A 15,185-nucleotide genomic window follows, 5' to 3' on the forward strand; every position below is an offset into this window, starting at 1 on the left:
TTTTTTTTTTACAGATGATAGCATGCAATGAGGTGCGTACAGTGTACCATAAATACTCTAGAACTTTTCTATTAACCAACATATGGAAGTAACTAGTCCACAGCAGTGAGAGGTCAGTGGCGCATACACATCCACAGCACTCAGGGAATGGTATAGCAGGATGTGTATACACGCTCACAGCAGTGAAAGAGTTCATGTTGGAGAACTATATACAACATAATATTAATTACAAATATTTTTTGTTACTTATTATGTCAGAGTTACTAATTTTTGGATACATGGTGTTTGTGAAATTGGTAATGAGTGTTGTATTATAGCAGTGAAGCTATGACCAATGAGGAAGTGTTTTTTATAGAGAAAAAACAGATATCTAAGTACTGTGGTGATAATGACGCACAGGACAGGTAAAACTAGGTTGTGGAAGGGGCTGAAAATAATAGCCCGCACATTTTAGTACAAGAGAGCTATTTATGCTCTCAACTTTATCATCTTCATACATTAAAATCTGTATAAAAATATAGTATCCCAGCAGTGATAAACATCGTTAAGAGATTTCACACACATACACAATTAAGAGATTTAGTTTCACGTGCTTAGCAATATATTTACAAAAACTAACAACAAAAACAGTGTTGTTTATTGTGCAATGAAATTCTATCAGTTTTTACTGCAGAATATTTTAAAAAGTATATCTACCAACATGTAATTGTAATGAAGTTCCAACTTCACACAAATGTTATCTTTGTTCGTGCCTGATTTACGTGCCAAACGTTTAATTCTTCATACTCTTCAATGCATTCATCTATTTGGTCTGGCTTGAAGCCCTTGCCAGTACAATGCTCTCTTATTTCAGATAATTTTACCGTTTTAGAGTCACCAGCGAGTTCACGAATAACTGAAAATATTCTGTCAACAACAGTTTGTGCCCTGAAAAGGAACAATTTGTTTTAGACTTTAGCACCATTATATGTACAGATATCTACTGTTGATAAAGAAAACATGACCTGAAGACTGTTACTAGTCAACAGAAACTGATTATCATCTAGTTTTAATTGTATTTTATTGTGATCAAAATAATTACAATTTATAATAATGAAGAGATATCTACTACACCTTTCTTTCAACACCAGCAAGAAAGAATGCCCAGACTGGCTCATAAAATGACCATTGCAAATAAATACAACTATTACTCCTGACTCAAAACAGGACACCAATTAAGTAAATGTTGAAGTGACTTCATAATACCTGATATAAAATATAATATTTGCTGCTGTCTGCAGAAAAAAATTGTGGATCCATAATGTGCATGTCAATAATGTCATAATAGATTTTAAAATGGTTTAAATGGCTCTGAGCATTTTGGGACTTAACATCTGAAGTCATCAGTCCCCTAGAACGTAGAACTACTTACACCTAACTAACCTAAGGACATCACACACATCCATGCCCGAGGCAGGATTCGGGCCTGCGACCGTAGCAGTTGCGCGGTTCCAGACTGAAGCGCCTAGAACCACTCGGCCACAGCGGCCGGCATAATAGATCTTAAAAATTAGTATTTGCCATTACCTGATTAATGTGCAATATAAATGTGGATACTAATTTTAGATAATCTGTAATGTTAGTGAATGTCAGACATAGTACTGAACTTAAAGAAACAGGATCTATTTATAAGCTGTGCACATTGAAGCCCTAAGAATATTGATTGTAATTTCCAATCCCTGTCAGATAACTTGTATGTTTTTATGTCGTAAGCATGTGTGTGAGAGACCTTCAAACTGTATTTAAAGTTCACTGTGTTAAAATATTTAAGTAGTAACATTTATGAAATGAAAGAATAATGTGTATTCAGAACAAATATCAGACCTGCTATTTGTTTTATGTAATATAAATAGTTGTGCACCTTCTATAGATGGGTGTGAAAACTCCCAAAACTGATAAAGGGCAATAAACTTATTTCATAACCCAAAAGATGACTGCTTGCTGAAAACCCTTCCTCCACAATACACAACCTAATCACAGCGTTCACTAATATATTACAGAAAAAATTATTTTCAGTTGCTGAAAATGTTGAATTTAACATTTTTTTGTAACCGGCAACTGATTTATCAGTGGCAAAACTGAAGTATCCATTTCATTGGTGAAAAAACCACATCACCCTACAAGAAAAATTAGAAATAAATAAATTTATGCACAACTTCTAGGCACCATGAATAACAGAACATTTTTTTTTTATTTTTAAATTAATCCTACACATACATCTCTACTGTTTTCTGAATACCCACAAGAGAACTGGATGAACACGATGATATACTTTTTCATCTTCCTCACTCAACATAACTTATCTCTACACAAAAAACTGCCATCCTCTGGACAAAATATGCAGTAGCTCTGGATACTGGTGAAGACAGGACTATAGAATCAATGGATACTACGCTTTAGAGAGAATCACTGCACCACACTCATAATCAGAGCCAATCTTGTAGAATTAGGACACTCATTAGCCACACTTCTTATTGTGGCCATCGATTTAAAGACTGTATACTGCCTTGTTAGTCTCTCCCTAATGATACAGCAACTTGGACTTTCTGCACTGTTGGGCAGATAAGAAGTTGACAATTTTTGCTACATTTGCAGCCTGTTTCCAGATATTCTAGGGCAGGATGTCCCATTGGGCATGGCGTCTGCAAGCACCATTCAGCTCACACGGGAGTAGTCACAGCTGGTGTGGGCAACCAGACGGACAGTCCGATTGCTTGTGTTTCTGTGCACACGCTGCCTGCTTGGCCACCTGAGCTCGGAAAGTGGACTATGATCATGTACACTACAGCTACAAAACTGGCTGTGCACCTGGCTGGCTAATTTCGGGCAGGTGTGCCGGGTGGAACAGCCTACTCTGGAAAGATTCTCTAAGACAACACAGTTGCCATAAGCTCTTATTTTGTGTTCTACATTTCAACAAAGGTGTGTTCAGTAAGCATGACATTAAGAGGCTTTAAAGATTTTTCTATTACATGAGCCACACAAAAACAAGCCACCAAGCGGCTACTTCTATGATGGCGCCAGTGCGATAAAGCTGCAGAAAGATATCAACCACACCTGTATCCAGGCTACTTAAACTTTGCACTTGACATGTGTGTTTCAGGTTGGTAGCCTAACATTTTAACATGTGAAGAATGAGAAGTGTGAGGCCCTTACTCAGTAGTGAAGACACTTTATAAATGGGAGGCAGGGATAATTTAGACAATTTTAGACCTATTTCTATGCCATCAATGTTTGCTAAAGTTATTGAAAAGGCTGTGTTTGTAAGGAAAATTGATCATATTATATCACATAATTTGCTATCACATGTACAGTTCGGCTTTAGAAGTCATTTAACAACTAAAAATGCAACATTCTCTTTTCTCTATGAGGTACTGGATGGGTTAAACAAAAGGCTTTGAGTGTTAGGCACATTTTTTAATTTAACTAAAGCAAAAGGTCTTTACCCTCACAGTGTTGAGAATGGCTGTGATGCGGGGGGTACGGTCAAATGGGTGTTGCCCCAGGGATCAGTGTTGGGGCCACTCCTGTTCCTTATTTATATAAATGATACCCCCTCTAGTATTAGGGGTAACTCTAAAATATTTCTGTTTGCTGATGACACTAGCTTGGTAATGAAGGATGTGGTGTGCAACATTGGCTTGGTTTCAAATAGTGCAGTTCATGATCTAGGTTCTTACATTTTGAAACACACAATTCGACAAAACCCAACTTTTCAATTTCACAGAATGGGCAAATGATTAGTGAAACTGAACAATTCAAATTTCTAGGTGTTCAGACAGACAGTAAACTGTTGTGGAAAGCCCACATTCAGGATCTCGTTCAAAGACTTAATGCTGTGATTTTTACTATTCGAATGGTATCAGAAGTTTGCTTATTTTCATTTGCTTATGTTGTATGGTATTATATTTTGGGGCAATTCTTCCAATTCTAAAATGATCGTTTTGGCTCAGAAACAGGCAGTTAAAGCAATAATTGGGTATGTTCATGAACCTCTAGTCAACCCCTGTTCGCGAGCCTGGGTATTTTGACATTGGCCTCTCAATATATATATTCTGTACTGTCATACCAGCTTATTCCCAAGAACAAGCAGCTTTCACTCAGTTAATACTCGGCAGAAATCCAACCTGCATTTGGATCGGACTTCCTTAACTCTTGTGCAGAAAGGTGTACAGTATACTGCTGCATCCATTTTCAGTAAGCTACTACAGGAATTCAAAAATCTTAGCAGTAATCCATGCGCTTTCAAATCAAAATCGGAGTTTCATCATGGGTCAAAAAACAGTTCAAATGGCTCTGAGCACTATGGGACTTAACATCTGAGGTCATCAGTCCCCTAGAACTTGGAACTACTTAAGCCTAACTAACCTAAGGACATCACACACATCCATGCCCGAGGCAGGAATTGAACCTGCGACCGTAGCGGTCGCGCGGTTCCAGACTGAAGTGCCTAGAACCGCTCGGCCACTCTGGCCGGCCATCATGGGTCACTCCTTCTATTCTGTTGAGGAGTTCCTTCAAATATTAAGCTTATTCTTATGTTACATTGTGATTGGCTTGACTTTTTCTGGGTTCATAAACATTTTATTTTTAGCTGTTATTACTTTTATGTTGTAATTTCATGTGGTGACACGTTCACCGACCTTTGAGATTTGCTCCTCAATTTGGTCCTACAGAACCTGCTGTGTAAATAAATATGTAAATAAACTACATGTGGCACGCGAACCAATCCCAGCATAGTAATCACTACCGATCATGATGTCGAAGCTCCCTCATTGCCAGTTTTGTCTGAATGGATATAAACAGTGCGTGTTGTGTGTGGTTACTACCGTGTGTTTGCATTGTACTGGGCTTTGTTTCACTAATACTTGGAAAAAGCCAATGAAAGACACTGTTCACCTAGTGACAATCCTTTGCAATGAGGTGTGCTGCTAAACTCCAGGCACGAGTTACTACAGAGAACTCGTGGGCTTTATGAGAAGAAGAAAGTATATGTAAGTATTCATTGGTCAGCCAAAAATTCTTGCTGATAAAGTTGTGGAACGAACATCAAAAACTCTCGGAATTAGTGCGAGAACAGTAATAAGAAAGAGAGCATTATTGCAAAAGTTGAAAAAAGTAGATGTGAACTGTAACAATTCTGATTCACATGGATCAGATATATTTATAGCAACCTCAGAAAATTGGAAAAAGCAGCCTTACCTTGTCACTGACTTAAAATTGTTTCCAAACAGGTGCAATTTGCAGGCAAATTTAAGCTTACTAAAGCAAGAAACAGTATCCTATCTTAGCAAAGTCACTAGTGTGCTAAAATAAACTGAACTTTTGAAGATGGGAAAAAGTCACTAAAAATTGTGCTGAAAAGTATGCGTTTCCATTACAAAGTGCTAGATGGATGCAAAAGCCTGTTAGAAAAAGTATTTATGTTCTGGAGGAAAGCAAGTTCTTGCAAAAAATTGGGTTGGCAAAGACATACATTCAATAATATGGCTAGAAAAAAACACGGGTTAATGCTGAGTAAGGTGTCAGTGAATGTTGGATGCATGATACTCTAAGCAGTAGCAGTCATCATCAGTAGACAGCTAGAAGAGCTAGATTAATTGCAGTCCTTGTAGGCTCTTCCAGTGGTTCTGCTTCTGATGGACTTTTAGTTTTTCAATCCACAAAGACAGTTGATTACCATGAAGACATGTACCATACATGATTTGTTGAGAGACAATGCTCCATATCAATCAGTGATACTGAGTGAAGCTCAACCACAAACAATCATAAAGAAGTTAAGGCACAATGTTTACAGTCGCAAAATATTACTGCTGATATGAGTATGATGGAGCTTCTGTTATACTCACTTGTTAAAGAAAATAAGCCTATGATGGCTACATATGTAGCAGACTAAGTTGCCGAGGAGCAGCATAATACTCGAATAAGGCTGCCACCATATCACTGCCTTTTCAACCCTATTGGTTTCATATGGAGTAAATGTGAAGACACACATAAGGAACAATAACAGAATTGGAAAGGCTGTTGCGTGAAGCTTTTGCGATTTTGGACGCAGCCTTGTGGAAGAGAACGGCCGAGCATGTCAAAAAACTTGTCTGAGCAGCACAGAAAATGGAAGGTATAACATGAACAACTAACGATTTGTCTTGGTGATGACAAAGGTGCTTTTGGTGCTGATTCTGACAACAGTGATGATGGGGAGCTGGATGGAATTGCGCTGTTGTCCAGTAAACTGGTGAGTACAAAACTACAAATATCTGTTATTTATTGCATCACTGTCATAATCATTGTCATTATAAAATGTAGAGCGAGAAGTTACAATGTCAGTTACTGTTTATTTTGTAAACTATGTGCTATATTGTTTTTGCGATATTGGATATCATCATCAAATGTTTTATTTTCTGTATTTTTTTGCTCTACTAATGAAACCATGTGCTTTGTTATGCTCGTATCTATATCATTATGTGGTTGTTTATTTGCTGACATTGTGGTAGCAACTCAAATTCTTATATTCATTGCTATTGCTCAACAGGTCACATCTATGAGATGGAACAGGAAACCGCTTCTCCTCCTTTGATGCAGTACTTGATTTTACCTATATTGAGCTCGTCTTTATTTTTTATCTATAGTGAGCAGTCAAATGTACACAAGTCAGACAGATCAAAGTAAGTAAACTGTTTATTATTTCAAAAGTAATCATCGTAAATGTTAATATATTTACTTCACTGTAATACATGACAGTCAATTCCTTCATGGAAAAATGTCTGTGGTTACCTATGAAGTTGTGATTGTACCTGGGCATGCACCTCTTGGTGCAAAGCAAATCAATGGCCATGAACACATCTTTCTTCAGGAGTCTAAAAATATGGAAATTGCATGGGAGGAGAGTGGGATTTCATGGAGGATGTGTAAGGGCTTCCAAGCAAAACTTCTGCAGTAAAGTTGACATGACCTTGGTAACACGTGTGGTCAACCACAGTTTTAACAGTTAAAATCAGGGCAAGCAGATAAACAGCGTTACTTGAACTATGTGCAGAAATGATGTTTGCTCAAGATGTTACACACTGATAATGAATTTCTTCAGGTAATTCTTACAAGGATAAACTGCATTGTTGATGTAACTAATTGAAGTATAATTTGTAGACCTCTACTGGTGTTCCTCTGTTGCTTCCTTCCTCACATGCCCAGTATAATAATAATAATAATAATAATAATAATAATAATAATACATATTACTTCTATAGAAAACTAACCTCCCTAGTCTCTCCTCAGTGTGATTTAGAGAATCCTTTGACATTTCCATAAGCCTCATAGCTTCAGCAACGTCTTCCTTAACAACAACATCAGCCAGTCTCAGACGAGCCTACAACATAAAGAGAAAACATACAAGTGAAGTTCATTCAGTAATAAAAGTTAATTCAGTTTTATTATTCAGAGTAATGTACTAAACAGCAAAACTAAAAATCCCCTCTCCCCTCCACAAATTGACAGGTACAATTTCAAAATGAGCAAAACTGTAACATCTTTCTTAGTCTTAGCATCTGGTAGCATCAAACATCATGCTTTCCATATCCATATCATCATCATCATCATCAACTAACCTCTGTCTTGGCACTTAAAGAAGATTTTCCAGCATTAGAAATCATAAAATTTACCTCCTCCACAGTGGTTGTTATCTTGTCCAAACTTATCTGACGATGGATAAATTCTGAAATGTGTCATATGAGCATTAAAATCATCCCTTGCTTGATGTCTGACAAACCATTGTGATCCAGACAGCCTGAATGCAGAAAAAAAGAACAATTTTTTTCCATGTGATACTATTATAAATTAGTGGTTTTAGTTTTTTTCTGTACTTGTACTGTGAAACCTTTCTTCTTGCTAACTTTCATGACTCTAGGCCTACTGGAAGTACCCTATAAGTTTAGATGTGTGAGTCTGCGACTATCAAAATATGTGACCTAATTGGCTGTAACTTTTGATTGCATTGATGTAGAAACTTTAATGTTTTACACCGCCAAGGACCATAGATTTCAGTATGTGACATAAATTTCAACGAGATACGACAATACATTTATGAGAAAAACAGTTTTAAACAGACGAACAGGCAAGCAGACAGACAACAAACTGATCTTAAAAGGGTTTCGTTTTTACTGAATGTGGTATGGAACCCTAAGATCATATAGTGTTAGCAGAGCTGGCTCATTATGCTCGTTCTTTCGTGTTCTCTCCAACCGTTTGTTGACAGATACAAACAAACTGTAGTGATCACTGGTAAACATTTTGAATGCTTTTTCGCTTGTGTTCACTTCAATTTGCTGTGGTGTATACAAGGCGTTACACTAGTTCACTCAAGTTCGATGCAGTATGTACAAACAAGGCTTTAAAACATGGAAATGATATTGTACGATTATTTTTACTTGGTTGGGGTCTATAGTCATAATTAGAGACGGGATTATATCCATTATAAAAATATTAAAATATGCATGAAAAATGTTTAAAAATGCATGAAAAATGTCAAAATATGTTAATATGAAATAATAAAAAAACGTTGTAGTTATTGCGTGAATTATATCTCGAAGTCAAACCTGTGCATATCAGTTATGAGGATGAGGGCTGGCCATGTGAAAAATTGGTACATTTAGAATGCTGATATAATTTCCTGAATACTTTCAGGTAGAGGTTAGGAAGGGGTCCTTTCTGGGATTATTTTCTAAAAATTTGCAAAATGGGGACGCATATCCTATTTCAAGAATTGTTCCTTCTTTGCTGCTGTTGTTGGTAACAGGTGGATACGATGTGAGTGAGTCACAGCGAAATAATCAATATGTACAGGATCAACTTCAAGATATATCGCATGCAGAGGGGCACGCTCAAAAACTCCGAAATATTTAGAAAAGCATACAATCCTGAATTTTTTGAACAGCATTAACTTTTAATTAACACTATTGGACCAAAGCATCATTTACAATTTATTTCACATTTTTCTACTGTTGTAAACATAAACGACCAAGTACGGTTCCAAATGTTTGGTAGTAAGAGTGTGTCTTCGATCATTCAAAACATTTTTATAAGCAGAAAAGGACCATTCTTCTTCAACTGACATAACTGGGCAGTAATTGAATTTGGGTGCTATGTTGGCACTTATTGTTTCTGGTAAAACTTCACCCATCCCATTAATAAAACTATGAATTTGGCACACGGGTTCAAAGCTTGAGTTATTGTTTAAAATGTTTTCAAACTTAACTTTAAGTTTTCTTGGTAATACCTCCAGCAATCAGGAATTCACTAGAATAATTTTATTCATTAACTGAATAGATTCATTCAACGCCAAACCTTGAGTTTCAAGCTTTTTAGTACTTGCAGGTATATGGGAAAAATGAGTGCTGATCATAGCAATGTCTTTTTTAATACTGGAATCATTAAAAGCTTCCTTGCACTGGCAAACTGCCAAAGTCTCTGCACTATCAAAGTCATTTACTACCCCTCTAATAGCCTCGAAATGTTCATTGTAAAATAACATAGCTTCAACACATTGTAAAACAACATAGCTTCGACACACGTACCCCAACAAGTTACCACTGGTTCAGGAGGTAAAGGCACATTTGTAGTTTTTCTTTATGGGTCTTGATGTGAGCAGGAGCCTTTAGAAACACTATCTCTGTGAATGAAATCAGTTTATTTACAATCAACAATAAGGAACATACTTCTTCAGCAAGGCAATGTACTCCACGAGCAAAGCACGTCACATGAATCTAATTGGGATAAAACACTCGGAGGGCTTTTCCTGCTTTGACATATAGGGAGCAGCATCTCAAATAAACACAAACAATCTCTCATCTGCAGAAGATTCTGGAAATATTTTTCTAATACCCTCATTCACAAATCTGGCGATCGTAGAATGATTTTCAACTTCTTTGCGTCCCGCTAAATATGAAGAAGAAGGCTCTTCTTTTAAAGCACTAACAATTAAATTTGCAATGTAACAGCCACTAGTGCCTGTAGTTTCGTCAACTGAAATCCAGATAACGCTGTCCTTGAGTTCATTGTGTATTTCTTTCAGAACATTTACGTAAATTGTCGGTATGTAGTTTTTACGCAATGTTGATTCATCTGGTGTATTTTGATTTAAGTAATATTTGCTCAGGAAGCCTCTGAGGATAGGGTTTGTAAGTTTGTGAAGAGGAATATTGCTTGCAATGAATGCTTCACATAGGTCCATGTTAAACCAATTTTTTTGACAAATCCCTGCTACTGCAACTTGCTGTTGTCAAAAGCTGTTGTCAAGATCCTTTCTTCTGCATTCCTGCAATATGAAGACTTCTCTTGACACGCTGGTCTATTTGAAACATTTTTTTCTGCACGAAATGTTTTTCTCACATACTCAACAATATAAAACAATTGCGTCATATGTAAATGTTCCAGCATGGTCAGCTATCCACAAAACGACATTTCTTTTTTCGTGCGGTATGGCGCGCAACATGTTACACACTACACGTTGTAAACATGTTCAACTGTGAACAAGTAAATAGAAAGCTAAACTGAAACAATAGACGTGTAACTAAAAGCTTGTGTAGTTTAATTTAATTGTTGCCAATGCGTACGGTATGACAGCAGAGAGGATTAACAGGGATCACAGGCACAGGAGCATTGACTCTGCCTGCCTGTTCCTGTTCCTCTTCTGTAATGATTTCACTAGCAGTGGCCTCTCGGTTAGTGTTCTGGTTCTAGGTCATGGTTAATCTACGAGACATCAAAACTAGATCGAGTTAGAGACCGCCCGTCTAAATTTTTAAAATACTGTAAACATAGGGTGAAAATATCAACATCACTAGTTTTTTGTTAAAGTGTGCAATAACCGGTGAAAAGGAGCCAAATATGAAAATGCATATGCAACATGCAAATACGTACAATCTGGTTTCTAGTCATAATATACTTTTTAAATAAAATCACTGCTGTCATTAGACTGTCAGATTCTATTATTCGTTTATTTCATTATCGCAGTTTCAGATGTGGACTTATTTTCAAGTGCGAGGCCACAACTAAGTACTGCTTCTCAAGTTGCGTTGTTTACGAAATAATATCACATTATGCCTTGCACTTTTTTATCCATGTGTTTTATAGGTTTCAATTACCTTGCAGTTGAAAATGGCTCTACAGCCGAAATCACTATAGTGAAATAAACAAATACATGCCAAATAGTGATAATGATTTCATTTAAAAGTACCATATGGCTTCTGTGTGGGAGGCTCAGTTGCCGCATTATGTAAACATGTAAATTTTAAAATTTGGACAGTATCAAGTGCTTGGGACTCTTATTAGTTCTTACTTGTAACTATTAATTCATTCATCTGAATTCAAAATCCACTGCCTTTCTTCATCTTTAATGGGAAATCTGAACATTGTTTGTTCAGGAATTGTCTGTCTGCTCCTTCCACAGTTAATGTACTCACAGGCACTCGTCAAGATGACTCGGTCCTCTAGCAACACTATCTCAGAAACAACTGTACTTCACAGCTGCCAGCTGGTTAAAATGGCTCTGAGCACTATGCGACTTAACTGCTGAGGTCATCAGTCGCCTAGAACTTAGAACTAATTAAACCTAACTAACCTAAGGACATCACACACATCCATGCCCGAGGCAGGATTCGAACCTGCGACCGTAGCGGTCACGCGGTTCCAGACTGAAGCGCCTTTAACCGCACGGCCACACCGGCCTGCTGCCAGCTGGTGGAAAGTGGCTTGTGACTGCTTAGCAGTCAGGCAAGGTTGCCATAAATGTTGCCGAAGGGAGTGTCACCTAATGGTTGATGCCGCAAGTAAGGGTGTGACGCTTCCACTGCCTGGTAGCTGTTTCCTGACGAGTGTCGCCTGTCAGAGCAAGTGCTTGGTCAATCTGTTTCTTATGTGATCTGGGATGTAATGTAATGTAATTTCAGCATGTATTTCATTATGTAGTATGGTAGGACCATTTATTATGAACAACAGATCACGCCCAAATATTCATGGCTGTCTGCCATATTAACATTTTGTTGGTTTCATAGTTGGACTTTTTGCTCATTGTATGGTCTCTGAGTGTCAGGCGTTATCCTTTCTCTTTTTGTAATAATACTCTTTACTGTCTTTTTTAATGGCTCCATGTTAACCTATGTTTAAATATCATTTTGTACTTTATTTTGTTTTACTTTTAAAGAAGTTCTTCAACTTTTATCTAGTCACGTGCTTACATACCTGGCCACCTGCAGGACCTCCCTGTAACTTGGCTCTACCCTGTTTAGGTGCCACGTCCTGGCATGTATCAGCAGTTGTTTTGTATCTATCAGAATGATTTAGATGTATGATGTGTGCAAGAATAGTAACGAGATTGATTTTTTCATCTACTAAAGCTTTTATTTGTTTCAAACAACAGTACTATATCCTTCAAAATATGTATTTCGCTTCAACAGGTATACACTGGTGGAGTTGTCGTTCCCTATCAAGGCGGCAGCGCTGAAAAGCTTCAACTGGTTGGGCCTTTAACATGGTAGTCACATTTCTTTTGATTGTTCTCCAGAGTCCCAAAACGATTTCATTTCAAGACATTTTTCAATGGCGGGAAAAGAAAAAAGTCACAAGGACTCGGATCAGGTGAATAGTGGGGCTGTGGAACAACGAGAATATGTTACCAGGTAAAAAAATTTGTGATGGAAGTGGCTGTGTGACATGATGCAGCATCCATTTGTCTGCAATGACCCATCTCACTCCATTCACTTTTTCCTGAGCATTTCAAAGATATCTTTGTAAAACACTTGGTTGACAGTTTGTTCTGGAGGAACAAATTCTTTATGCACAATAATACTCTTACTGTAAAAAAGCAAATCAGCATCATTTTGATCTTTGATTTGCTCATTCGAGCTTTTTTTGGTCGAGGAGGTATCTCAGTGTGCCACTTCTCACTTTACCACTTTGTCTCAGGTTCGTACTCAAAAAACCAGGATTCATCACCTGTGCTCACATGAGTGAGCCATTTGTGGTCATTGACAATCCTCTAAAGAAGATCAATGCACGTTTCTTCAATTGTCCTTCTGCTCAGTAGAGTTTTTTTGGCACAAACCTTTTGCATGTGCTTAACTTAAGTCAAAATTTGATTTATGGTCTAAGTGTTTAACAGGTCATCCATCATCCATATTGTTAAATGTCAATCTGATCTCACAAGAGCAAGCAAACATTCAACATTTTCATTGATTTTTGAAGTTGAAGGTCTCCCTGAGCGAGCTACATCTCCAGTGTGTTCTCGGCCTTCCAAAAATGATTTGTGCCACAGAAAAACTTGTGCTCTTGGTCAGGAATGTTCCCCATAGGCCTGTTCCAACTTTTCAAAGGTCACACTCGCATATTCTCCAAGTTTAACATAAAACTTGATGGCACAACACTGCTTTACATTCCACTTTTACATTTTCATAACACACAATAAAAACACAACTTCACTGATAGAGCTCTCAAAAATCACGGGGGGCTGTTGCCTCATCAGTTGCAGTGTTGTCAGTCTCATTACTTTTTTTTTTTTCCTCTTCTCTACACACCTCTGTGAAGTACATGTAACATATCAGTTTTCTAGAACATAACAATTTCATACAATATTTATGTTGTTATGATCTTTTAAGGTGTTTGTAGGCATTCAATTTTTTTACATCACATATATTTTAATACGAGTACACATTACACTACTTTTTAATTTGTTGCTTCTATGAAGTGCTCCATTTGAGTAATTCTGTTGTACTTTGTTGTTCAGGACCATGTAGACACCACTGGATAATGGCCTTGAGGGCCAAAACGGGTTGTGGTCTTTTAAAATAAAATGGCATTTTATTCAAAATCAATAATACAGTTGCAGAAAACTGCTCCATATGCTAGACAAGAAATTATTCTGTTCAGAGATTCAGTTTGCCACATGTATCTTTGTGGATGGCTCTCTTAAAAATTTTTTTCAGACTTTTGTCATGTCTGTCCTCCTTGTTTCTAAACAACAAAGGGGTCTTCTGTATGATAGTGATGTGAAGCACACAGGTTGAACAATTCTACAGTACACCTTGTGAGTTACCTAGGCAGGTTTATCAACTGTCGTTACCTTTGATTCCTCTAGAGTCTTACATAATCAGACATCTCCCTGGGTCCTAATGTATTGGAAAATATAAAAAATAATCTAAATTACATACTCACGATACCGACACCATTTCCTACCACGCAATTCACTACGCACTCCCATGGGTGAATTTGTCAGTACAGTCCTTACTGTTATGTTGATGCCTAAGTTCATAGTGTTTTTCCGCAAGTTTAATAAACACAACAGGTACAAATAACAGAGACTTTAATCATCAGTAATATATTCTCCTTCACTATTTACAACATTCTGCCAATGCTGCGGTAATTTTTCGATTTCATGACTGTAGAAATCAAGTGGTTTTGAGGCAAAGCACTCATTGAACCACATTTGGAGCACATTATCATCTGGAAAGCAAGTTCCTTGAAATATGTTTGATAGAGAGCGGAAAACGTGAAAATCTGAGGGTGCAAGATAGGTGAATAAGTTGGTTGCGGAATGATTTCTGAACCCAACTCCTGTATAGCGTTTTTTGTCAGTCTATCAGAATGTGGGCAGGCATTACCATGGATTGGCACCATTTCACGCAGCATTCCTGGTCTTGTTCTTGGACTGCATTTGTAAGGCAACTCAGTTGTTGACAATAAAAATCGTACAATCAGTCAAATTTTTTTGAAATAGCACTCTCCTGCTTCAATAAAATTCTAGAGGCAGTGTTTCCAGATCTGGAAAGCCTTATCCTTGATGTCCTCAGAGCTGATGTAACATGAGCCTGGATGTTTTTAATCATATCTCAATGTTTCCCCTTCAGACTTCCTTTTAAGCAAGGAAACAAAACAAGTCTGGGGGAGCCAGGTCAGGACTGCAGGGAGAATACAGAAGCAATGGAGTGTGGGTCCTCTCCAGAAATTCGTTGTCAATGAAGACACTGTGGCTTGGGAGGGTTATCACAAGGCAGGTTCCATTAGTCCTTAATATTGCTTTGGCAAGGTGCAATTGTCCTTTTCAGTTTTTTTAGCACTCCCAAACAGAAAGCTGCATTCACAGTGGTCCCGGTAGGCACATA

General features: G+C 37.5%; 1 protein-coding gene across 1 annotated transcript in view; it reads right to left on the minus strand.

Moving 5' to 3' along the window:
* Window positions 1-505: 505 nt before the first annotated feature.
* LOC126237216 (DNA replication licensing factor Mcm7) overlaps window positions 506-15,185 on the minus strand; it is a 60,820-nt gene continuing 46,140 nt past the window's right edge. The window contains exons 13-14 of the mRNA XM_049947102.1: window positions 7,293-7,402; window positions 506-927 (exon numbers count right to left, since the gene is read on the minus strand). Of these exons, the coding sequence (XP_049803059.1) occupies window positions 726-927; window positions 7,293-7,402 (312 nt within the window). The 3' untranslated portion in view covers window positions 506-725. The remainder of the gene's footprint in view (window positions 928-7,292; window positions 7,403-15,185) is intronic.

This window comes from Schistocerca nitens, chromosome 2 (assembly GCF_023898315.1).
Source record: "Schistocerca nitens isolate TAMUIC-IGC-003100 chromosome 2, iqSchNite1.1, whole genome shotgun sequence".
Taxonomy (NCBI): domain Eukaryota; kingdom Metazoa; phylum Arthropoda; class Insecta; order Orthoptera; family Acrididae; genus Schistocerca; species Schistocerca nitens.